At 32.4% G+C, this 27359-nt stretch overlaps 3 protein-coding genes across 8 annotated transcripts; 1 reads left to right on the top strand and 2 right to left on the bottom strand.

Moving 5' to 3' along the window:
• Nucleotides 1-297: 297 nt before the first annotated feature.
• On the bottom strand, nucleotides 298-10090 carry LOC105173885 (uncharacterized). Of its 6 annotated transcripts, none has more exons than XR_848789.3 (16): nucleotides 9792-10090; nucleotides 9304-9416; nucleotides 9119-9190; nucleotides 8909-9022; nucleotides 8583-8651; nucleotides 8437-8493; nucleotides 7214-7267; nucleotides 7077-7139; nucleotides 6875-6937; nucleotides 6248-6412; nucleotides 6002-6157; nucleotides 3742-3822; nucleotides 3586-3638; nucleotides 3181-3302; nucleotides 801-886; nucleotides 298-524 (listed from the first exon to the last, which is right to left on the bottom strand). XR_848789.3 is itself a non-coding variant. In XM_088875865.1 (15 exons), the coding sequence occupies exons 1-14, from the start codon at nucleotides 9979-9981 to the stop codon at nucleotides 3221-3223; spliced, it is 1332 nt and encodes a 443-aa protein (XP_088731991.1). In that variant the 5' UTR covers nucleotides 9982-10090; the 3' UTR covers nucleotides 630-886; nucleotides 3181-3220. The 6 variants fall into 6 exon arrangements, 3 of the variants coding, with proteins under 3 accessions (XP_088731991.1, XP_020553275.1, XP_011094089.1); XR_848788.3 differs by having other exon boundaries at nucleotides 299-524; nucleotides 801-865; XM_088875865.1 differs by lacking the exon at nucleotides 298-524 and having other exon boundaries at nucleotides 630-886.
• An 892-nt stretch (nucleotides 10091-10982) lies between these two features.
• LOC105173930 (AT-hook motif nuclear-localized protein 16) lies at nucleotides 10983-12018 on the top strand. Its single transcript, XM_011095850.3, has one exon. It carries the CDS (start codon nucleotides 11064-11066, stop codon nucleotides 11814-11816), a length of 753 nt encoding a protein of 250 aa, XP_011094152.1. The 5' UTR covers nucleotides 10983-11063; the 3' UTR covers nucleotides 11817-12018.
• Nucleotides 12019-14053: 2035 nt separating this feature from the next.
• Nucleotides 14054-18399, bottom strand: LOC105173884 (uncharacterized). Its single transcript, XM_011095786.3, has 9 exons — nucleotides 18283-18399; nucleotides 17724-18143; nucleotides 17484-17591; nucleotides 16562-16709; nucleotides 16007-16096; nucleotides 15082-15136; nucleotides 14868-14990; nucleotides 14593-14649; nucleotides 14054-14502 (listed from the first exon to the last, which is right to left on the bottom strand). The coding sequence occupies exons 2-9, from the start codon at nucleotides 17906-17908 to the stop codon at nucleotides 14378-14380; spliced, it is 891 nt and encodes a 296-aa protein (XP_011094088.1). The 5' UTR covers nucleotides 17909-18143; nucleotides 18283-18399; the 3' UTR covers nucleotides 14054-14377.
• Nucleotides 18400-27359: the final 8960 nt, after the last annotated feature.

Below are 27359 nucleotides of genomic sequence, written 5' to 3'. Positions count from 1 at the left end.
CAATTTTCTGATAATCATTTGGAACTAAATTCCATCTTTAATAAAAGTTACAATTTCAACATTTTAATCCATAATCGATTATTTTGTAATTAATTATACATACTATCGGATCGAACAAAATTTAAATAAATTTAGTGAAAATTTTGTATTTTTGATCTCATATGTTAAGTTTTTTTTTTTCCTGTCAATTGTATTCTATAAATTAAATTATTTCTCATTTTCTGGTCTTCACATAATGAATGGAAAATTAAATTAAAAATGATGTAACTTATGGGGGGGGATGCAATTTTTTCAAATTTAGTCATCTAAATAGGGAGCAACGAGTAACAGAGGTTTCCAGCGTGCCATAGAAAATTCTAAGCGGGGGGCGCGCTATTGGTCACCGGCGCCTAGGAAATTGGAAACGAAATATTTAATCGCGCGCGTGTTAATTAAAAAACGAAAAACACATACGACGTTGTGCGGGGCTGATCTGTCGATCATCATTGACCTGTCGTCTGCGCTGGAAAAAGACTTCAGTGCCCCTATTTTCACGCAGCAGCCAGAAGCGCGTGGTTCTTAGTGCCGATCCAAATCCAATTGGTATCATTATGTAATGAATTTCTTTTAATATAATTTTTTCAGTCAACTAAAAAAGTCAATTTAATTTCCCATTTTTTATGAAAAATTAATAATAACATAATAGAGGAGCATAGTCCACAATGCAATTAATAATTTATTAATGTTTAAAGAAAAGAAAAATAGCGACAGGCAATATGTGATTAATGGGTTGATGATCCATTACTGATTTACGAACTCACCTCCGGACACATCCCCGAATCCACCTGAAGAACGCTTTCTTCTTTCCAAACCTTGTCGCCAAAATCTGCATATACCAAGTCTCATCCTGAAATTTACCATTATGCTCTACCATAAAAAAATAGTTAACTATATTTTGTTATTCAAATTATGATTATTTTTATACTTTAGTATTTAAATCTTTTTCTTATGTTAATTTATTATTTCAACTTTACAAACTTTTACACTTTGTCATTTATAACTGTTTTCAACCAAATTTTTTGTCAAAAAAACATCAAATGCAATGCAAATATGATATTTAAATATCATGTGATATGATATTTTTCATGTATGCACAACATGTGATATTTTTTTGCCAGAAAAATTAATAAAAAACCGTTATATATGGCAAAGTACAAACTTTGTAAAGTTGAGATGTTAAGTGACACACAAAAAAGAAAAAAATGATAGCAAATTGTAAGAACGAATACAGTTCGAATGGCAAAATATAATTCACCCTACAAAGAATTCTCTACTTTCTCACTCTCAAACTATATATATCGAAATTTTCTTTCTTATTTGATTGAAATCAAATTATTCAAGACTGATATATACTTTAGAAGAGTTGAGGATACATAGGAATAGGATAGGAGTCGCATTATCCATTTGGACTAAGATTGGGAGAGTCAACAAGAGTTGGCCAAATTAAATAAGTAGCAAAAATAAGATGGATGGATTGTTTCATACGTTAGACTTTGTCTTGTTATATCAATGTCTTTCCTCCTAATATTCCACGTTTTTAATAGGGCATGTGCATGGGCATGTTTCCTTATAGTTTCCAGGAAAAGAAAAGTTGCTGAAAAGTCTAGTAATTGAAGTCAGATGTGGGAAACGAATGCTACAATTCTTGACTTGTACACGCCATTTTTGGTTATTTATTCATTTATTATTATTGGAGATAATCAGATAATTATGCTATTCTTATATGTAATTTAGTATAATTACACATAAACCTCCCATAATTTATAAAAATACATCTAGTATCCTAACTTTGTTACAAATAGCTCTCTCTGATAATAAAAATTCATCGAAATTGTTGATATTAACAAAAAGAATACGAAAATCCATATTTAGTCAGAATGAAAATGTTTAACCTATAATAAGTCGGTAATAAGTTAATCGAGAAAATATGAATTTACCTTCAATTTTTTGTTCATAAACAACTTCGACGAATTTTGACTAATGAAGAAAGCTATTTATTAAACGAACATACAAAAATTAAGAGTACTACATGTAATTTTTTAACCACATAAAATTTACATATAATTACACTAAATTTCATAAAAAAAAAAAAAAAAAAAAAGCGGTATAATTTCCCTTGTTATTATGTAGGGGTAGGGGAGGGGGTTATCTATAAGAATTGAAGGTTATGACTTGTAGAACTTTACCAATTTATTGTAGGTAATTATGAAAAAGTATAATTGATACAAAATTAATTTACTGATGTCTATGTGTAATTTCTCTATTTATTTAATTAGGTGAACGGAATCTCACAACTGGAAGCAGTAGGCCTTTTGTGGAAGAAGACTAGAAGAAGGTATATTCTCAGTACATGTGGGGACAGTAGTAGAAAAGGAAGCTTGACAGCAGCCACAACATGTGCTTCAGATAAGTATGAAAAAGACAATCGACAATCCACTCAAAAGAAACAAACCATTATATAATTGTAGTTAGAACTAGTTTCTACTCAAATTATGGCTTATTTCACTACAACGTGGACCAATCCAACTATAGTCCAAAAGCCCACCGGTACACGATCCGTGAATTGTTACTCAAATCAAATTTTATTAAATTAAATTGATTGCGTAGCAAAAACATCACACTTGTAATGTGATTAGTTATTTTTATCGATACACTTGTCATGTGATTAGTTACTTCTATCGACACTTGCCATATAATTGATTTCGATCAGACCAAACTTGGTTTGGTTACAATTCCCTACACAATCATCCTTTCCATGTAGATAAAGTTTTCTTTCCGTACCGGGCAAGAGGATAGCAAATTACAGGCTAGTTGAGTTGTCGATGTTAATTTTCCGAGATATTCCAAAGATGAATTCATATGCTCAAGTACTATGAAAATAATAGTTAATCAAAGATATATGTTGGTCTGTTTTCATCAGTCATCACCTGGCCTACTACTAGTATAACAAGTTCATTGAAAGCCTATGGGAAATGAAAGCTATCATATTTTTGAAACTTAGTCCCCTAGAGAGGCTCCAAGAACCTGTCCTCTACCAACAGGACAAGAATCAACTTCAAATGTAGCTACATTTGATCGTATTTGTCCATTTTACGAGCAAAGCCAAGAAAAGGAGTCTTGTGTACGAAAGCGTAACTGTACCTTATACTCCAAAGTTGGAGTAAAACCATCTTGAGCAAATTCATTTGCTTGCATTAGCACGTTTGGCCCTCCGGCGAGTGTGGCTTCTATGGCTGCTGCGGTGACGCTTCTTTGGCTCTTTCCTGCATTTCATGTGAATTTGTGTCACAAGATTCAAAATAAGTACAAGGGCAATGATATTTTTAAACGGCTAACTATTTTACGAGCAGTAATTGGGCTCTAATTCTGAACTCGCTATAGCTTCCGAGCATCAGCCGACATGTTCATGTGGAGTCACTTGCTGATTCATGTGGCTCCACATATATAGTGGTGGATGGATTGATGCAAAGGAATCAAAGTTGTGGAGATCCTTGACAATTTGCAAGTGAAAAGAGGTTAACAACTTAAGGAATCACAAATGCTTACGGTAGAAGTGTTCTAAAAAGAAGAATCACAGGCAGCACAATCAGAATGGAGGCCTGCAATGATTGCCAGAGAGCGAAGGTTAGTACAGGAAATCATTTCAAACTGACAAATTTAGCAGCATTAGTACCTTAAATTCAGATTATATAGCAGACATACCATAAATTGAACCAGCCTTTCAGTTGCCAGAGGCTTTGTCAATTCGTAACTGTTTAGTGTTTCATGTAGAGTTGCTTGGACCTTTGAAATTGAATATCTTGTTAGATTTTCGTGACAATAATATAGAAAGCATCCATCTCAGAAAGAAGCATATATCAAAATTTTTGTTCAGATCGCTGCATCACTGAAGCCACTCTTTTCCTTCATCTTATGTTCCTGAGTTTTTCATGTGACAATGTCTAGTTTTTCGTTTGAGCAGTACTCCTTTTTGGGTTGCAGGGGTTAAACTTTTAAAGGATAAGTCAAAATGCCAACATTTGCTTTCATAAAGAAGAATATATGAGCAAATAGGAATCCACTTTATCATCTTCCTCAACAGTAGAGATGGGATTCAACCTGCTGATTAATAGTATATCTGGTGGCAAGGCGCGTGATGGAAGAGAAATAAATTTAATTTTAACCTTTCCCAAGGTCTCTTTGTTGGTATAACGAAGAAATCAAAAGGAACGGAAAATATTTTATCTTTGAATTTCAAACCTCAGGCAACTCTCCATTTTGTAAGGAATTAAAATTTATACTAAGGCATTTCCTTGCCACTAACCTTCCCTTCCCTCCATCATTGCTTCTACAAAGAAAAGGAGAGGTTGGTGCGCCTCCCTCGATTGCTCCTTCCTTCTATTCCTCCCATAGGGTGGTGCAATAAATTGACCACGATACATCATTAAGGAATAATTAATTCTGGGTGATACACAAGCCTCCCATCTTGATTTGGTTTGAAAATACAATGTTCTCCTCTAACACACATCCCTGGCTAACACTCATTCTCTTCTGGTACTCAGTCTAACATTTGAAGAAGTCATTACCAGAGTTTCTATAAACTTCTCAAAATGGACTCACATATTTTCAAGATGTCATATGTTTTTATAACGCCCCAATAACATTACAATTAATCCTCCAAAAAGTAATGAATCTAAAGTTCCACGTCCTAAAAAGATTATCCAGTAATTTTATGACTCCATACTACAAAATTCACCACAACTACCAATATCCAGTTAAGTCTCAACCATTTCAATAATATACTAATAAAGTACTATGTCGGTCGATAATGATATTAACTGACCAAAAAATAAACATAACATCTATATTCTGGCAATTCTGTTAAAATAATGGTTTCTCTACCTCAGAAACCAAGAAAAATATGGGCCACGCAATGCAACATTAAAATTTCCACTAGACTCAGCATTTAGAAGATCATGTCAGTAATGACTCATCGTTCTTTCTCTTGTCCCGATGTCTTTCCTTTTCTTTTTTTGCTTTTTTGCTTGAATCTTCTACAATCTTTCCTTGAATCCTCTACAATCTACAATCACTGCATAGCTCAATAATGAATGTCATGTCTTTCTCATACCTCGCCATAACCCTAGTTATTAAGTTACTTTAGGTGTGCATAAATGTGCTAACGTTGATTGCGTAGGAAATCAATTCAACAATGGCCTCAATGATTTCCTATGCAAAAAGATTAAAACAAAAAAAAAAAGCTCATTGAAGATACATACACATCCTTTTACAAAACAATTACCCCTACAATTATTGAACTCTTGACAAAAATAAACTTGTCTGTTTGCAAATTCCATAAATTTTGACCAAATATCCATAGTTGATCAGGCATGGGGTGGGGTGGTTGACGCTATTTGCAATTTGAGATGGAGACGGGGGTGGGGTTCTTGACGCTATTTGCAATTTCGGGACTAAGATGAAAAGCTTCTATAATTACCCACAAAATTATGGGAGGATGGTGTAAATAATTATCCCTTAATCTTTCTTACTCTTATTTGAGGTCAGTGACATGAACATTCTCTCGTGTAATTAAGGCTTTATCAGGCCAATGATCCAAAAGAAAAAACAAAGCTTTATCACAACAAAACTATCACAAAGAGTAAATATCTACTTTTTAGAAAGTTTTCAGCGGCTGTAGTGTCTTCCCCTGTTTAGCAAAATACGTATCATCTACTGTCCTGAGGATAAACACAAATAAAGTTTTAAAACTAGGAACAAGTTAGCCATACCCCCAAGGAACAACATCACATAAACAAGTCAGCAACTACAATTCAATGAAAAAACAGTTTACTGAAAAGAGGCAAAGGAGGAAAGAGCAAACAAACATATAAAGAGGGAGAAAGAGTAAATGAGACTGATGCAAGTAACGGTAACAGGGAGAAAAATAATCCTAAATGGGAAAGTCATATGGTGAAGTTCATACCAGGGAATGATATTCTCGAACATTCTTAGAGATCTTCTGATGATAGTGAATCACTTTTTTGGAGAAGGGTTTCATGAATAGACAAGCTTTATCAAGATGAGGTTCAGTTATCTCTGAAACTTGATCAACATATGGCTTCACGAACATCTTTGCTTCCTGCCAAAATGTGCAATGAATGACTGATGGCATGGGAGTTAAGTTGACAATGCAGATTATTATCATCACTAAAGGCGTTTCACTGGGTACCTGGAAGTATGGGTCCACCGTCTCTCGTATATTCATTATGTGACGTTTAATGGTGCTATGCACCACATGATAATACTGAATGGCTCGAGTAGAAAATGATTGCAGCAACGGATGATAATTGTCCACAATAGCATTGTAGTGTTCATTGATAATTGGGAACCATTTCTTGAAACATGGAGTAGAAAAGTTATTACGAAAGCCATCAGTGAACAAAGTCAGAAAATTATAATAGTTAAAGATATCATTGGCCAAAAAATGTATTGACACAAAACAAAATCTAGCACCCAAAGTACTAAACTTTGAATTTTGATAGTAGTTCAAAGGGATAAGCGAAAACTTGAACAATAGGATATGATACGCAATTAAACAAATGGCAAAGGAAAATGACTAATATCACAACAATTCAAAGAAAAAAAGATGCAAAAGAATTACATGCACCAAGACCACAGGGAATAGCAACACTTGTCTTGTAGTTGCAAAATAGTTCCAGCACATAAAAGGTCAACCAAATTCACCCAAGAAGCCAGTACTGGAGAATCCCTTTAGCCATTTCTTGCCGAATATAGTATTTCAAGAGCCTGAAAAAGATTAAAATAGAAAAGGAAAAAGAAAATTGTCATAGCTTACCCTTTTTATTGTCCTCAAGTGATGCTGCACCCACTTTTCAACTTCATATTTTTGCTTAAGAGCCTGAATAAATGTAATAATTAGAATGATTACAACTAATGCACACAAAATCCTTTGCAGGTAAAAATCAAGCTTGGATATTGATACAGCAGGCAGTCAGCGTAATGATCAATGAATAGATGATACTATAAGAGAACAACACCTCTTGAATTGTTGGATTGAAGACCGGTCTCCCAATCTGATTCCAGAGAGTTAAGACAAACGACTACATTTTTAAGATAAACCATTAGATGAACAGTTAGAATCAATAAGATTGACCTCGTAAGAGAAGTGTATTACCTGACAGTGAACTATATGAGCAGAAAACGAAGATGGCAACCTTGCTCCGTGAACCTAGTAATTGTTAAACTCATTAAAAAGTCAGTCAATCTAACAGAGAACAACCCATAAAAAGCAATTCATTTATGCTGAACTTAGAGGAGTATTTTCTTTTGCTATTATGTCTCCTTATATTGCTTTTTCCTCCTCCAGATTTTTCAGTTTCTTCTAGTAAAAATACCATGCGAAGAAAACTTGTAGTTATATTCTTAGCTAATACCAACCTAACTTGTTATACTATGTCCAACATTGGTACATACACCTTAGCATGACTACTTAATTTTTGGGGTCTACTTTACACGCCAAAAACAATCCATACTTGACATATCTTAATTTTATTACTTTTTCTGAACTCTCTCTCCACTCTGAAACTGGAGCTCGAAAAAAATTAAATGCTATCTGATAAGAACAAATGGTTAAACCAAAGATATTGATAATTTAGCAGTACACTGAGTGATACAAGACAATTATTAAAACATAAGAATTAGTTTAAGGCAGGAGAGTCAAAACATTGTTTCATTATAATTATAGTCCCAAGTTCATAGTTACACTAACTAGAATTGACTGGTCAAATGGGCAACTGACCATTTTCCTTATTAGCATAAATTATTTTCAGAACAAACTTATATAACCAGAATATAAAATGAATTCAGATTGTTTAGTTAATAATTGGTTAGTTCACTTCCAGAGCAACTAGACATGTATATTGTCCTTCATGCTGCTGACTTCTCAGTATGGCTTCGCCAACTATGACCATATGACGTTTTACACCTTTCACCAGGCGCTTTCTTTGCTTTGTTAACCTCTACAAATCTCCTCCAGGAATCATAAAAATATGAGGTCTGGAAATGACAAAATAATGCCTCAGCTTCCTTTTATTTTCCTTTTAAACTAATATTACTTGAACATTTATTTAAATCAATTTTTCTTATAAGCTGGCCCATGGCTTCAAGAAAAAAGATGATAATCTTCAAATTCCAAAAACTTGAGAAATGTAGTGTAAGGATATCAATCTTTCACAGACAGAATTTTAAAATATAACAACCAGAAGTTAATCATACAAATCTAACACATAAGCAGGTTACTATGTCCGGTGAAGAACCTTGGTTTTAGAATTAACTTACAGAGGCCTTCAAGAAGCAGAAAGTATTAGTGAAACAAAGAAAGATGAAATTTAAGATCACCTCTTTGAGTTGTTTGGTCATTGAAGAAGCCTCCAGTTTTGCTTTCAGCATTTCTTCCTGTAGCCACCTCAAAATTATCTCTTTCATGAGGCTACAGACACCTTGTACTACTAAAAGAAGAAAAGAGGTCTAGGGACTGATACAACCTCGGCTGCTTGGAGAGCACGTTGAGCCTTATGAATTCTTGATGTTTGTTCATTATTAATCTTCCGGAGCTGACAATGAAGCAAGGTACATCAAAGGATTCAATTGCATGTTAAGACAATAGTTTGCAGATGCAACTGCATCATTGATAATGGAGAAATCAAAGAATACCATATAACAGGTCCACTAAAATTTAAGAACAACAAACAATGGAAAATTAAAATCAACAAGAAATTATAATAAATGCAAAATGATGAATCGCTTCCTGCAGTACAAAAGTCGCAAAGGAGTGCTCGTGGAATTCCAGTGATCATAAAATTAAGCATACATTTTCAAGCTTCAACTTCAGCCCTTCAATCTTTTCCTCAGCTGCATTTGCTTGGGACTCCAGCTTGTCCTTCTTTCTGTTTTGTGCTTCTATCTCCTTATTAAGATTCAAAATCTATGGCATGGCACACATGAGAAGCACAACACTTTTCTTCAATAAGAAGTAAACATAAAGATCACCATAGTTAATTCTCCTTGATTTTGCATAAACCTGTTTCTCGAGTTCATTAGCATGTGCATTAACCTCTCCTATCCGTTCCTTCACTTCCAACGACTCCTTCTCCTAGTATAATGGGAAAAACAAAAGAGAATTATTCCTTGAGAGTAATAAACATTCAGTGATTGAATGAGAAATTCTAATCCATTGAACAAATTTTACAACTGCATTGATCATACTGCAGTCTGCAATGAAGCCAAGAGATTTGATTTATCTTCAATAACTTTCTCCAATTGCTTGATACCACCATCCTTCCTTTTTACTTCAGCCGTTCGGTCCTCAATGATGGTTTCTTCAATCAGATTCACAATCACCAATATCAAAAAGAGAAAATGCTATGATATATTCTTATCTGATCTCAGAGCAATCATAAAAGCTTCAACCTTCAACACTTTACCGTAACAAATTACAAACGCTGAGACAAAGCCCAAAAAAACTATTTTCTTGCTTCCAATAATGTATCAGACTTAAGCCCATGATTCAAACTTTTAATAGGCCGTAACACAATGCGAAGTTAAATTTACACTATATTTTTTTTTTGAAAAAAAAATGATAATCTCAATTAGAAAGTTGAAATTAGAAAAAAAGAAATACTATGACATTCATACTGTTTCACTACTATCCAACTGGAAATCAGAAACACGAAAACTTATATATTCTTACGAACCTAAATAAGAAATCTTTGACTTGAGTTGGCGGAGTTCGAGTTCTGCAGCTTCTGATTGCGATACGGCGCCATCATGGTCTCGCAAATCCGCGATGTCTTCAGAGAGTAGCATCGTGTCCGCCCACGCGAATGCTGCCAATAGCATCGGCAGGAAAACTAAAACAAGGAAGACTATCTGCCGGAACGCCATTAAAGACGGAACTGAGCACACAGCGTCGCAGCGAGCAGTTATTTTGGCTTTCGGAATTTTGAGAGAGAAGACCTCTGCAGGCTTTTACTATTTTACCCCACAACTTATGACTCTCTGATTTGCCTGTACTTAAATATTTCAATAATGATTTATTCTTTATTATAGTTTATTTATTTTAATTAGTTATCCAATATTTTCAAAAAAAATACATTAAATTGAAAATATTGAAATAAATTCTGAAGAGATAAAACAAAAAATAGAAATAAATTATATTTAACGAGGAAATATGAGAAAAAACTTAAAATTGAAAAAAGAAAGAGAAAATAGGCAAAAATAGCAATAATATAACTGGCGATTAATCATACTCGATTTTTGTACATAATTTAAATCATTATTATATTATTTAATTAAATAAAAATATAAAATAAATAACTAAACAAAATTAATAAAGTAAATTGATTTTAAATGTGTATAAATAAAAATATGATTACTTGTGAAAGAAACAAAGGAGTGTTTGCAAAAAAATTTCATAGTGTTTGGATTTGTTTTCTAAGTGTTTTGTAGAGATAGAGATAGAAAAATAAAAATAAATAAGTGTTTGTTAGAGATAGTATGGATGTTTGGATTTATTTTTTAAGATAATTTAAAATAAGTATTGTATGTTTAATATTGTGTTTTGGGAGATAAAAATTATTATTCATAATTAAATCATGTATTTTTTATATATATTTATGATAAAATAGTTAAAAATACCCAGATAAAATATTTATAAATTACGACAAACATTAAATATGTTTTCACTTGTCCCATAAACAACTTGAAAATGAAAATCCATAAGCAAAAATAGTAATGCAGAAATGGTTTGATTGTTGGGAAAGGCAATAAACATGAAAGAAAAATCTGTTAAAAGTTAGGAAAGGAAGGTGCATTCACGACTATAATGAATCTACTATTACTATATCATTACCCTCACTTAACCATATCCTAATCCACAATCATTTATTCCGTCTTTCACCACAGTTTTACGTACCCCATTTCTCCTACTTATACGCACACTACTCCCATCCATCACACAATTAATAATGGCTGGAGGAGCAGATAACTTGTTGGAGCAAAGCCCTGAGCTCCACGTTTCGCCCAACCACGCCCCGCGTCTAGATGCAAGAGGCATTATGATTGTCCCAAAGCTGCCCAAGCCCGACGCCCAAACCATTCGCAGGCCCCGTGGCCGCCCCGCGGGATCCAAGAACAAGCCTAAACCCCCCATCATCATCACAAGGGACAGTGCCAACGCGCTGAAAGCCCACGCAATGGAAGTAACCTCCGGCTGCGACGTCAGCGAAAGTCTAGTCAACTTCGCCCGCAGAAAGCAACGAGGAATATGCGTGCTCAGCGCCACGGGCTGCGTCACCAATGTCACATTGCGGCAGCCGTCGTCATCGGGCTCCATCGTCACTCTTCACGGCAGGTTCGAGATTCTGTCTTTGCTCGGCTCGATTCTGCCCCCACCGGCCCCGCCGGGAGTGACGGGCCTCGCAGTGTATCTTGCCGGGCCTCAGGGGCAGGTCGTGGGAGGGAGTGTTGTGGGGCCGCTTATTGCTTCGGGCCCTGTGGTGATCATGGCTGCTACTTTCATGAATGCCACTTTTGATCGCCTGCCGTTGGACGATGATGAGATGGTTGTCGGACAGCAGTACCAGAACAATCGGCAGCGCCACCATGTTGATGTTTGTGATGATCAGGTGTGCGGGATTCCGCAGAATTTGCTGACTAATTGTACTCTGCCTTCTGAGGGTTATACATGGGCACCGGGCCGGGCTCTGTCGAAGTCCTAGGTTGGTTGAAATATGTTCTTGAATCAGTTAAGAGGGCTTGGTATGCAATATATATGATTAATTAATAATTATTTCTTTCGATCAATTGTTATAATTTTTATTTTTTTTCACTATCGAGTAATTTTAACTGTAATTGTAATTAGTAGTTACTAATTATGCAAAAGAGTGGGAGAACTTGAAATGTAATTTTATTCTCAGGTCTTAATTATTTCCTGTTTAATCTTTAATATAATTACTTTATTGAATTCATTTATTCTTTAAATTGGTTTACAACAGTAAGTTTAAAATAAAATTACTCTAATATATTTATTTTAGAAAAAAATAATTTATTTTTTATAGTTTGTGGTTAAAGTTTATTAAAATAATGTCAGACTAAATAATAATATAATTTTAAAAAATAATATAAAAATATTAGCATTGAATATTAACTTACTGGTTTATAATTAGTTTATTTAATAATACTTTGATTTATAACAGTAAGTTTCTTTTTCCCAATCAAATTGATGTTTTCTTCGTTTTTTCTAATGGATTTGATGTTTAATTTTTCATTTCTTTCAAGGGTTAAAAGGAGCTAACATATATAACTTTCTTGATTTAGGATTAAAAACAAACGGAGAAGCATATATATCTCTTTTTGGACTTCTCTCTTTGGACATGAAAGAATTTTTTACTTCAGAAAATTCATGTACCATATGGCGGAGAGTTTTGGGTATCTAGTTAGACTATTGACATAGTCCACATAAATTATGTCAAATCGAACTGTATATCATTTACTCCGCTCATAAAATAATGACCACAAAAAGTAACCTTTGAGATTCACGCCTTTACTGCAAAAATCATATATATAAAAACAAATTAAACCTAGTTAAGTTATATATAAAAAAACATATTCAATTCAAAATTTATGTTTTGTGTTGAGATTAAAAATTTGAAGAACTATATATATATATAGGATAAATTACAGCGACCTTCCATAAGGTTTGGTATAATTATGAATATCTTCTTTTTGTTTGAAAAATACAAATACCCTTAATGTTTAATGAAATTATATAATCCTTAGATGGAGGTGTGAAATTGGCAATTCTGTCCTTATTGTATTTTCTTAACAAAATTAAAAATTTATAAAAAATCAAATGGGGTGGATGAAAAAATTTTAAAAATTATAAAAAAAATATCTACTTAGTCCATTAAAAAAATAAATAAAATTATTATTTTGATTTTAGTCAGTTTATCTTAAAAAAATAGATGAAAACCTAACGGATTTGGCTAATTATTAGACGACTGTTAAAATCGAGAAGGTATTAGTAATTTTTTAAACAAGGAGAATTGTAGCAAATTACAAAAAAAGTAATTGTAATTTACCTTGTATATATAGGTATAGATATACTATCTCCATGCTCTTAGTGATACCTAATTCTTGTCGTATCGATTCGAGCTCGACTAATTGGTAGACTCGTTTCAATTGGTAGATATATAAATCCACAGTGTACTAGCATATGATGATTGTTGTTGTTTAGAACTGCAACCAATTTGATACCTGGCAAGATTTTAGATCATGAAATTAAAAACCTGTAGGCATCCAACCCTAGTTTTTTCGTCTTCCTACGATGTTAATTGAATAAAAAGATTAAGAATCTCAATGTTGAGTAATTGAAATCACGAGAAATTGATTAAGCAGAGACCCCTGATAAGTAGAAGTGGCAGAACCAAAAAACAAAATCTTTGGGTGAGGTTGCTTGCTGCCAATGTTCTTCAACAGTTGATCAGCATTGTTGTTGGCCATTGCAAATTATTAAGGTTGAAAGGAAAGAGCAACTTGTGTGCAATAATTGTAAGCAAATTAAGGGTTGAAATATGAGACTTGGATCGGTTGGGTGCAGCAATCAAGTACAAAGATCTTGTATTTATAGGCCAAATTTAAAAATTTAGTTGAGTGTATACTTTGTCTTATATAATTTATTTCCAGATATACACAAAGAGTCGATCCATGTTCATTCAATCTTAACAAATAACAATATCCGACCGATCTTTTGTCACATTTTTGGCATCGCATTAACAAGCAAAATTGACAAGTGTATCATGTAAGAACAACAATAGCTGCACTTTTGTTGTCTTCCAATTAGTGAGAATTCTCAACTCCCCCAACCAAAAAGATACTTTCAATGTTCAAACTAAACAAAAATGGCACGACACTCATGATTGTAGATCGCTCCAAATCATTTGCATCACTCTAGATCTCAATAACTTTCTCAAATTGTAAATTCCACAAAAGCACCGACGAAAGAAGATTACAGAGTCCCAGAACAAAAGTTCCTTGTTTTCCCACTTTGTACCACACACACACACACATATACATATATTGGCGAGAGAATAAGAGGCAAACAGATGTTTGCAACGGAACAATGCGATTCTTGCAAATACTAAACAGTAACTCTGATTTGTATGGAGGGGAAAAATAAAAGAAAAACGAAAAACCTTACTGGGCTGATCCTAGTATATGTAAAGCATTCAGGAAACCCAAAAGACAATTTCTACTTGCGTTTCCATTGACAATAGGCCATCTAAAAAGGTATGAGCTCTCTCTTTGGCCATGACTCTATCTTCAGGAAGTACTTCACAGGGACCACTCCATCAAACCCCTCTGTTAAAATCACCCTGTTGTCTGATATGTAAAGCTTCATTCCCTCTGAGCAGAAGACAAGGTGTGAGAATAAAAAAGCACAAGAGCCCATTTGTTCTCAATAGTAAGAGGTATTCAGATGTGACAATATTGTACCTTCCAAAGCCTTTCTTACATCAAGAAAGATTAACACGTTAACATCTCGTCTCATACCTGAAAAATCATGTCTACATATCAACACGAATAACGCACTGATATAAAGGCCTACTAATGCAAAAGTTGAATTCTCAGATCCATCTCCACATATACACCTTAACTAACTTTTTATCCTTTTGTTATTCTCACCAAGTCTAGTAACGAGCATGTGAGGTTCTCAAGCAACAAATTGTACACGACAGATTTAGCATGTGGTTCTAATATCAATATCTTACCACTAATGACTTCCCCGTCTGTTGGCAAGCCACAAGAGAAATGTACATGCAATCTCTTCATGCGCTTGAGACCCACCTCTAGAATTGATTCCAAGTTCTTCTTGTAGGTTCCGTGCACACAAACTGCAGATAACCATAGAGAGAACCAAAAAAATGAAATAACTCCCTACACCTCTTCAACAATGATACAGGGGAACACAGTGGTAAATCTAACCTGGAACTTCTTCAGGCGTAACTATAGGTTTAAGCAAGCTCTCAGTTTCAACTGTCTGTCAAAGCATTAAGAATGAAGAAAGAGACATTAGAAAAGGTCTGAAACAACCAAATGCCCCAGCCAATAAAACATGAAAATTAGCTTGTAAAGAGCATTGAAGAACGGCATATATGTGGAAAACAACTGGGATTGTCTGGATAACAAAGCCCTCTGAATGCTAAGAGAAAACACTCAGCAAATTACAGCATAAACACACAGTTAACAATCTAAACAATAAAAGCAGCAAAGCAACTGATGCATTGACTTTGTCAGATATAAAGTAAAAGGTTAAATAAGTCACATCACGATTGATCCAATGTAACTGCTCAATATTATGGAAACAAAAGGTTGACTGTCTCTGCCTCAAGCTCAGATTAGAATACTGGCATGGACAGTCTGCTTTTCATGTTTTGGGTTCCATCCAACAGCAACATAAATATTTCCAGTACTGATTGGATCAAATGAATTTTACAGCCCTTGCTTAGAGTGATTATGCCCCCATTAGGCAATGCTAGTTTTAGGCCCATCATATCAGAAGCTTTTTGAGATTGATTGAGTATTTTCTAGAGATACTCTCAAGATAATCACCCATAAACTAACACAAAATAAATTCATTCCCAGCCTCGATTATCCATAATTGAAATTCTCCTAATGTGTTTGAACTTTCAATTTCTCCTATCATTTTTAATATTTCAGTATCCACCATCCTAACCCAATGCATAATAAAAATATTCAGAAAGAGCAAAAGAAGGGGAAAAAAAAGATAAAAGATGAGCTGTACGGAACATTTAGAAAATATCAGATGGTCTGCTTCATATCCTGTTTCCATCTGGATACATAACAGAAAAATACAGACATAATTGCACTTTTTCAAATGATATGTTACCGCTATAGTGTGACCTTGGTTTGCACGTATAAGAAGCTCCCCATTTTCTTCCAATAGGCTAAACCGCTGCTTGTTATCCTTCCTGACGGCCTATAAAACAATAAACATCATCAAATCATAGTATTGTCGGGCATTAGGTGATGATGTATAAAACACCCAGATATATTGAAGGAAACATGCATAACAACACAACAACAGCAGAATACATGGTATATATCTCATTAAGCTTGAAAGTGTAACACTCCAGGGAACTCAACAAAAAAATTGCGAGAAAACTTAAAAGGTGATCACTTACAAATAACTCAAGTAAATCTTAAGATGAAAGGTATAACTTACAAGCATCTTAGTGTAAGATCTTTTTAAATGAATACTCAGGCTCCAACTAGCCATCACTGCCTTGGTTTTATGACAAATACAACGGATTTAAATGATTCTGGTCTCAATCATGTGCCATGAAGTCCCGAATGTTGGCAGAACTGAAGGAATACTACTCTGAACTACTCAATCACAGTCACGTTCTGAATTTCATACGAATAAATTGGAAAAAAGTCATACCTCTCTAACATCCTCTATTGTGTGCGATCTTAGAGGAATATTAGCGAAAGTCTTCAAATTGAGCTTCAGCACATCTTGGACCTTGACATATCCATCACTCCTCATTTCTAGCTTCAGCTCAGAAGCCATGTGCCGCAGTATACGTGTCCTGAATGATTTTGTCAAAAACAGCTAAATTAAAATTAAAAAATATACAAGTATATTCAATTCATTTGAATTCAATTGCACAAACCAACAGCTCAATAATCCATTCTGTTTGCTACACCTAAAATTGATGGAATCAATAGAAGTATAAACTGAAACCCAATAAAACTCTCTTAACTTTTCGAATATGTAGAAACACACTCATCTCCTCCAAACCAACCAAAAAAAAAGGAAAGAAAACAATCATCTTTTCCCAAGACCCTATTTGCAGTGAAAAGACAACCAAGTATTAAACATGGAACAAATATTAAAAATCTATAAAAATAAAAGAACTTATGCTATCTCTTTATTACTACAACAAAAATGGACACAAAACCTACATTGATACTTTTCATTCCAAGTTTTCAACCACTCAGCACAGCAGCAAATCAGCAAAAGAACACAACACAAGAATACACAAACCAATTTAATTCAAAACAGTCTCATTATTCATTTACAATTTATAAATTCCCTCGAGTGAGCTCCAAAATCTTAGAAACCAACTTGATAAAACTCTTTCTTGATTGCCCCACTTCGTTTTCATGGAATTCCAAGGCTTTTTTTTTTTCATTTTGTGAAAGCTTAATTTGGCAATTTTTTAAACATTTCCCTTTTTCTTTTCAGTGTATCAGAATCTAGTTAGACATTCGTAATCAACATCAACCGGCGTCTTAAAAGAGAACGAAAATTTTGCAAAAACTTAAATAGAAAACCGAATGCATTTGTAAACTGCACATACAGTAGTCTGCCAAGAGCATCAATTTTATCATTCCCAGAAGATCCGCTACCACGGCCTCTTGATCTTCGGCGATTGTCTTCCATCTCCAATCCTCCACCTCTAACCCCACTACCATCACAAATTAAAGAAAAATAATCAGCCAAAAAGACATTAGAAACAGCGAAAATCGCTTAATCCAGCAATTTCCCCACCGCGAAAAAAAAATTCCAGATAAAAGAACAAGGAAAACGAGAAATTTACCTTCTGGTAGAATGAGCTGAGGAGGTGAAATAGCGGCTTCCAGCGGTGGGATTGTGCCGACTCTCCATGAATGTGGACCTCCGGAATCTCAAATGCAACAGAGGAGCTTCGGCGACGACAGATGGCACAGAAACAAGGCGGTTGCACAGAATTCGTAAGCCAACGCTGGTGAGTGAAGCCCACATCTACGCCGAAGCTGATTTCCTGGGGGGTAGCGACTTGTGATGACGCAGGGGTTAGGTCAGCGGGTCAGCCCAAGTGTTCAATTGAATATGGGCATAGCAGTACCCGTACCATATTATTACCCGTGTGGCAACGGGTCAGGCCGTGTACGAAAATCAAATGGGCACAGTATGAATTTGAGGCTCAGAAGGATCCATTGGGTTCGATAATCAGAGAGGACAGAGCAAAAGATCATCTCTAAATCAAAAAGATTGTGTAAAAAACATAGATATTCACAAGAACATAACAAAAATTCAGCCGAAGTCGAAGCACAACCAAACAAAGTTAATAAAAATTCAATAAGGCATTTTTTCTACAAACTGTAAAAGAAATTTACCAAAAACAAAAATCACATGTTAATGGTGGAGTCGGAGCGAAGGTGTGCCGATGGATTCTTCACTTCGAACGACCACAGAGAGTGAGACAGAAATTTCACTTCTTAGTGAATAGGCAATTCTCAATTTCTCACATTACATCTACCTTTTTAACTTTTCTTTTCTATTTTTATTTTTAATTTTAATTTTAATTGATTACTTGATTAAATATATAGAGATAACTAATATATTTATTTATATACATTAAATAAATATATAATTAAGAAAACTAATAATAAATGTATTTTGTTTACAAAATTCCACATATATTATATTAAATATTTATTTACAAAAAATTATCAAAAGATACTAAATTATTGATTAAATTATTTTTTTAGATAATACAAACTAAAAATACCATATTTTAATATCATCTAAAATTAAAATATGATATATTGACAAATAATTCTAATATATGTGAATTTTGAATATAAACTTGATATAATATTAAATATGTACTTAAATAATATTTATAAATAAAAAATAAAAAAGGTGTAAGCTCACGAGCCAAGTCGTGAGCTCAAAGAATATAGCTCGAGCTTGAATGCGAGTTCGCAGCCGACTCGCCTCATCTTGCACCCCTAGTATAAATTTCAACCATTTTTCTTTTAACAAGAAGTTTTGGTAGTTTTTGCTCTGATTATCATTACATATTAGAGAAAATTATTATTTTGGTCCCACGTGATGAAATGTATTGTATTTTCTGTCATATAGTGTACGAATTTAATACATGTGGTTTTAAAAGTAATAAATTGTAGCATTTTTTGGGGAGAATGGCAACTGAAGAGCCAAACTTTCAGCAGAGTTTAGCAATTCTCAGGGTTAGTTTTTTTTTTTTTTTATTATTATTAAAAACTAAATAAAAAAATAATTAACCCCAATTCTAGAGTATCAAATATGCAAATTCCTATTTACCTCCCACAGTCTTGAACTAAATTCCAAATGCATCCTTGAGCTTTTGCTAGGTCTCAAATATATCCCCAGAGATTTATATGACCAGAAAAGTCCATATATATATTTTTTTAATTTTTCCATATTTCTATGATAGAAACTAAAACTAACTTAATATAAAGAACGTTTTAACATATAATATCAAATTATTAAAAAAATTATACGGATTGAAATCATATAAAGAAAGATTTTATATCTTCATTAACGGTAATTATGTCCATTTTTGTTTAGGTCCAGTAACTTATGAAATTGTTTACTTTTAGTTCTCTGGCAGATTTTCGGACAATTTTTACCCCTATGATTGCATATGGATTAAAACTGTCTTTCAAAAGTTGCATAAGGGTAAAATTGTCCGAAAAAAGTAAGCAATTTCGTGAGTTATTGGACCTAAACAAAAATGAATATAGTTATCGGTCTAAAATTAAAATTAGGCATACTTAAGGGACTAAAATAATACTTTTCCCAAAATTTTATTATGAATACATGAAAGATGTTATTTATAATCTTATATGATTGAAAATTATTGTTCCGATTTGTATAATCTCTTGTGCATTTTTTTAGCTCACTTACCAACTTTTATGACTTGTACACAATCTTACTCATAAAAATAAAATTGACATACCCTTAAAGTTACTATCTTTTTTTTTCATATTTATTAATATTATTCTCTAAATAATTAAATAGAGTATATGATTGTACAAAATTGTGTAGAAGTATTAACACAATTCAATAAATAGTTCTAACATCAACACACCCAACTCAATTACATGGCAAAGTGCGAGTTTTATAATTGTTGGGCTAGGTTTGAATTAAGATATTTAAAAACTAAAAATAATGAATTGAGTCGAAAAATTATCTAAATTAATCCAACCCCGCAGCATGCGGTCCTATGGACCTTCATATTTCGTTGCGGCGGGATTGCCGAAAAAATACAGTCACCAATAGTCATTGCAAGAGCAAGCTCCGTCCTTGAAACAATTCAACCCATTGGCTGACTAAAGAAACCAAAATTTAACCCAGTAGAATTTTCAATCTCACGAGCTGGTAAACAACTAAAATTGAGCTCGAGTTCAAAATCGAGCCGGCTTGTGAGGCTCGACTCATCTGCCACCCCTATAGTAAAGGCGTGAATCTAAAAAATGGTCATTATTTGATAATTATGAGTGGAGTGAAGAATATACAGTTCGATTTGACATAATTTATGTGGACTATGCCGATAGTCTAATCAGGTACCCAAAACTCTCCGCAATATACCCACAACATGACGTCATCCATCCCACGACCATCTAAAGTGTTGTCGCTAATTGTGACAGAATATAGCCGTCGCAATATGTCCGTCGGAATAAAATAATATTTTTTGGAATTATTTGGTTAAATTTATTTAAAAGATCTTATAAATCCATACATCTTATATAAGATGTTTTCAGAGCTTATGAGAATGTTCGATGCTATTTTAAAAATAAGTTCATAAAATATTTGCATTAATAAGAATCTAAATCTTATAAGATGCTGGTGGTGTCAAATTTATTAAGATTTTATAACAACTCTCTATTTATTTTTTTAGTATACAATGTTTGAATTATTTTGCTATCATTTATGAAACAATGATTAACATATAATATTAAAATTTTTGTGACCCGTACACATTTCTGGTTATTTATTAGCATTCAGGCAAACGTGGAAAGGGACAATATTCAATCTACATGCTGCAACACGTTGTCTTCTCTCTTACTTTATTCATCGTATTTGTACTATTTAATGACCATACTGCTGCACGTCGTCGTATAATATTACAGATAATAAGACAAGGAGACGTGGTCCACGTCACTCCCTTATCCCCCCTGCTATTATAATCTTGGGTCAATTTTTATTAAAATCGAGTGTAGTTTAATATAAGATCTATCTCACAATAAGTATATTATATTTGTTATATAATTAATTATTTTTTTAAATTATATATTAATTATACAATAAGCATATTATAATTATTATATAATTAGTTCAATTTCGATCAGATTTGTTTTGAATTAAAACTTGTCTGTCTCTAATGTTGCTCGGCCCCTTACATGAAAACTGGAAGGTTGTAATTATATTATTTATGCATGTGAATCAGATATTGTCCCTGTAATAAAGAAAATAATAAAATAAAAAAAGTGAAATTCACTTTATGATATTTTGTCAAACAAATAATTGATAAATGAGTCAAATTAGGAAAAGTTTTTCAAGGAATTCATGAAGCGCGTGTTGATTTAACAATCCAATTATATTAAAATATGTCGATTTCACATTATTATTTCTTCACCAAATAGAGAAAAAAATAATAGTATGGGAAATAATTAAAAATCATGGATGGGTTGTAAGAAGTCATCAGGGTTGGTCCATACACCTAGAATAAGACACTATGGTTGACGTTTTCATAACTCAACGTGGTCGGGGTGGTGATTATATATTTTTAAGAGATTGCGACTATACGTGTACTTTGTATTTCAAATTATTCTTTTAATTTTTTTTCTCAATTTAAACCCTACAAAATGTTCCGACTATCCTTTCTAGTGCAGTATAAACCCTATAAAAATACGGTGTTAGAGTCGAGTTGGAAAAGATTCGGGTAATGGCCTTCCATTGTTAAAATCAGTAGGTATTCAAGGTCTCTACAGAAAAAAACTTAAAAGTTGGAGTAGCAAAAATTTATACGTAATGCGGGAAAGCCAAATATATATAGATGGCGATTGAATTGTACAATTTCACATATATCCTAAATTGATGTCCTAAAAAATTCTGAATCCAATCAAATTTAGTTGGGATCCGAAGTGCTCGACTTAAACACCAATAAAAATATAACCTTATAAAAAAATAAAGTGTTGACATTTTAGTTGTTGTTCAAATGGGACGAAGTGACATAATGACTATGTACTTGCTTGCATGGGGTCGGTATGTGAATATTTATTGGAGGGACAGAGAGGCCTCAAATTATTCCCATTGATGCTCTAAATGAGTGGTAAGATAAATTTTATTATTAGACAAGATCCATGGAAAAAGATTTGTCTGACAAATGAAGTGCTCATATAATAAAATCTTTATATAATTATAATGTGCTTTATAGAATTTAATAATAATAATAAATTAAATCGGAATCCTATAATAACAAATTATAAGCTAGACAATAATTAATAGATACTCTCTATTTCGACCTAATTAAAATGACGGAACAAAATTAATAATGTAATAATCAATCCAAGCAAAGCTGTACTAAAAATGTTACAGTTCAGTAGTTAAAATTGAGATTTTATGAATAAATTTGAAATAATGAGTTTAAGTCTCATTATACGTGTAGGTATTTATCTCACTTAATGCAATTTTATAATAATTTATTTTTTAGTCTATTATAATATTAATATACTGTTCAAATTGATATATTGATCAATTTGTAATGAATATTTATCTCAAAAACATCCAAGTAAGTCAATGATTTCGACACAATCTCAAAAAAGTTGTAAGAACTCAGTACAAATTAGTCATGATAAATAATTTGTAAGGACGTAATGTGGAAACTGTACTTCAATTTTCAACCCAAAGAATGAATCAAAGGAATAAAGTAATGATAAATGAAAACGAAAGCTCGATGTCAGTCTGAAATTTCGAGCCTTAAGAAATAGCATAGATATATATTATCTCCATTGCAGTACCATGCTGGTAGAGGTAAACAAAAACTTATTTACTATTAAAAATATTAGAAGAATTATAATATTTAACTACGAATAATTATTATGGTTTATAATAAAAATTCATAGTAAATAATTACGGCAATGCTATGGTTGTTGGCCGTAGTTTTTTAGAGGGTGGCTAAAACATCGGTCATGTTAAATGTTTTGACCATAACATTTAGCCGTAGTAAATAATTTTTTCATGGTAGAAAAATTAATTTTTTTTTCATTGATCTATTTAACCGTAGTTAATAGTAATCATTTACTATGGTTTTTAGCCATAACCAAGTGAAAAAACTTAAAATTAAAATACAAAAAGATAGGAAAAAAATGACTATTTTTTCCCTTCAAATGAAACTTCCGTTGACTTTAACGGTTTTATTAATGAAAGGAATACCCCCGAAAAATAATAATTTGAGGACCAAAACTGCAACCTCAAATTTTTTGAGGATCAAAATTGCATAGATGGCTTTTTTTGAGGATCAAAATAGAATTTATCTTTTAAAAAAGGTTGATTATACTGCAGCTATAAATTACTACGGCTTAAACACACAAATCAATACTATTTACTATGACCAAAGAAATCGATACAAAAACTTAAGTTTAGACTTAATCAATATTCGTCATAATCAAAATATTTGCTATAATTTTTAGCGATCACTAATGTTTTGGCTTCGCTAACATAAATAACCGATAAGAATGGTTGCGTAGCCTGATTAATTAGTATTTTTTCATAATTCCTTTATTATTAATTATGATAATTAATTCTAATAAAAAATTATATTTATCTTAATGTTTTCGAATGCATTTTTTGGTCGTACAGTTAACATTTGAACTGTGCTATTATGGTATAAGATAATTAAAAATAAAACTGGATAGGGACTCCCAATTGTACTGCCTAAACTCTTGTCCCGATTAAGGAATTAAATAATTCAAGTAGATCGATGAATAAAACCATTTAATCCTGCAGAAAATCACTATCATAATCTAGGGCTGTTGACGTGATCAGGCATGATTAGTTAATGAGAGTCTCAAGAATCACATTAATTGGTGAATCTTGAATAGATAGATTGGATTTCAAATAATTTTAATTAAAAATCTTAGTGGTAGCACATGGATTATTAATTAATATCCGTTTATTCAGTAGAGATCCCAATATATTTCAAACAATTTTAATTAAAAATTTTAGTGGTAGCAAATGGATTATTAATTAATATCCATTTCTTCAATAGAGATCACAATATATTTCAAACAATTTTTACTGAAAATCTTAGTGGTAGCAAATAGATTATTAATTAATATCCATTTATTCAATAGAGATCCCAATAGATTTGTATGAATTGAGCCAGCCAGGTGGAATCTGAACAACGTGATAATAAATGAAGGGTTTGATAAATAAGATTTTGTATTCCCTTCTTTATAAATTAGAGCAATTTAAAAATTATAAAATAAATTAATATTAGTTATTATAAGAATTTAATTCATATCAACGGACGTGGATGTATATTTATTTCTATGAAGAAAAGTTTAATTAGTTAGTGAAGAGCAATGCATTAAAATAAAAATAATTTATGGATGTACTTACTGCTACGTGCTCTATTCTCGGGCAGCTATACTTTCCTTCGATCTTTTTCTTGTAGCATTTGGGGAAGAACCTCATTTGCTTTGGTTTTCGATCAAGCTGTGTTTCCTGTGCAAAAATAAAAAATTAAAAGAAAGAAAGAAAGAAAAATGTACATAAGGTTTTTTTTTTCAAGTAAATATTAAATTTCATAATTAACTTACCAGCTTCTGTTATTGATCTTATTCTTTGCTGCCTCATCCTTGAATGGAATGGTCTAAATACTGCAAAGTTGTTGCCAGATCTTATTGGCCAGCCACAACGTTGGACCAGCTTGTCCCGGGCATCAACGAACCTCCGATGCAAAAACTTCTAGGCAAACATTCTGAATACTTTGAACATCGCATAGGGGCAGTCCCACCAGTAAGAAAGTTAAAAAACCACAGAGACAAAAAAAAATTTATAAGTATGTAGTAAAATTAAAGTTTAAATACACTTAAAAGAACAATTAAAATTTTTCTTTACATTGTCAAACTAGAACTACGGGTGCTCAAGTGGGATTTCATCATATAGGGCCAGGGGTAGGGAAAATGGCTATGCACCATAGCTTTAATGGCTTGGTGGAAAGCTCGATCCAACCTAAAAAATAATTAACTATTATCCATTCAGAAAAATGCAACGAAAGAAAATTATAGCAATTTTTTTTTTCCTGATGTACTTATAGGCAATCCTTGATAGTTCTGATGGTAGTGGAGGTGGTGATGGTACAGAGGAACGGATGGGGAATAAGGTGACTGACGGTGAGGTAATCAACAGGCCAGTCTCTGATGTTTTGATCCCTACCATATATATACTCACTGTGGCTAAATCACCGGCGGTGTCTGAGACACTAGAGCCGGCTTTGGTGGTAATGGTGGGGATGGGGGTGGTAAAAAAGTGCCACGACCTCGTCTATGTCCCAGAGAAGGCCGACCCCTATTCATCATGGATTTATATTGTAAACTTAAAATTATATTATAAGTTGGGGATAATTTCACTTTTGATATTCAAATTATACTCATTTTTCAAATTTAACCCTAGATTTTCAAGTCATCATATTTAGTACCCGAAATTTTTAGTTTTTATCTGTTTGAGTACACTCCATTAAGTTGAGCGTTAAAATAAATGATTAATCCAATTTCAATTAATATATGTGTAAATTATATATAATAGTTTTTTAATAAAATTTTTCTACACTTAACGTGTAATATAAATAGAATAAAAAATACAATATAATTTAGAATAGAAAATTTTATCCGATTTTCGTATATCGTCATGAATCTTCTCTATTATTCAATCATTCTATACCAAAAAAATTCTTTAAATATTCTCTTCCTTTTCCCAAAAAGAAAAGATGAAATATTCTCGATTAATTGTTTCATGGCGGACAGCCTAACAATTTTGGACTCAAAACTTTCACGTAAAATCTTGTACAATATTTAAATATGGATGTGTTTATATTAAAGAAAAAAGAAAAAAAAGAAAAGCCAACTCGATTAATTAAAGTCCTGATAATTTGCACAATAATTAGCTCTTTAATGACAATGGGTTGCTGGCATTGTTCGATCATATGATATTGTTTGGTAGACAGAATGGCATTATAATATTCCTTGATTTATTAATTAAGTCAGTGTTATGATAATTTAGTTAATCATGACATGATCTATTAGTTCGAGACACCCTTTTTGTCTGTTTCTTAGGAAAAGAAACTCCGAACAAGGTCGAAATTATCATACTTATAGTTATGATGTGATCTTCGATTTTTTTGTCAAAACATTTAGGAAGGATGAAGAAAACGATGATATTCTGGGAGATAATTATGTCAGATTAATTTAATCGCTGGGGTTGTTCGGAGAAGCTTCCAACTTTCAACTTCAACTAAATTGGAATAATTGACCCTTTTAATTTAATTTCATCTAGATCTACTCCCATATAAATTATTTTATCCAAAGCCTCGAGTTCCACACATGGTATCCTAGGGTAAATTTTAATAAATTATAGAATGAATTATAACGAGTTTTCTCTTAATTTATATTTGATATAATTATAAATAATTCTCTTTTTGTCTGAAATTTAATACTCCATAATGTTAACATATCATTCAACAATTATCGTTAGTTCCAGTTAGGTTTTTATATATTTTTTCTGGGATACAAATTAAATTTTACTTAATTTTTAAAAATTTCATGGACTAATTAGGTTTTTTTTTTAATAATTAGTAATGTTGAAGTTAAACTATATCAAAATTATGTTTCAATAAAAAGATAAAAGTTGTATCTTTTTAATCCCACTATGATGATCTTTTTGGGTAAATTACAATAATTTCTTTTTTGAATTTGGCATAATTATGAATATCTCTTGTTGTTTGAAAAATTATGAGTACCCATTTCATTTTAATGGTCGTCTAACAATTAACCCAATCAATTAGTCTCCGTTACGTTTTCATTCATTTTTTTTATGATGAACTAACCAAAATATCATTGTGGACTAAGAATTATAAAGTTTTATTTATTTTTTAAAAGTTTTCTGATCTTTTTATAAACTAAGTGGATAGTTTTTTTTTTTAATAATTTTTTAAAATTTTCCACCCATCCCGTCCGATTTTTTATAAATTTTTATTTTTATTTAAAAAGAAAAATATACAGTAAGGACAAAATTGATAATTTCATACACCCATCTAAAAATTACATAATTTAATCAAGCACCAAAAAAATATTTATAATTATTCAAACAACGAAAAAATATTTATAATTATATCAAATTTCAAAATAGATCGTTGTTATTT

Source organism: Sesamum indicum, linkage group LG11 (genome assembly GCF_026168435.1).
Source record: "Sesamum indicum cultivar Baizhima isolate 11 linkage group LG11, ASM2616843v1, whole genome shotgun sequence".
NCBI classification, from domain to species: Eukaryota; Viridiplantae; Streptophyta; class Magnoliopsida; order Lamiales; family Pedaliaceae; genus Sesamum; species Sesamum indicum.
The sequence above is the reverse complement of the archived record's forward strand: the minus strand, read 5'-3'. Positions and strand labels throughout refer to the sequence as shown.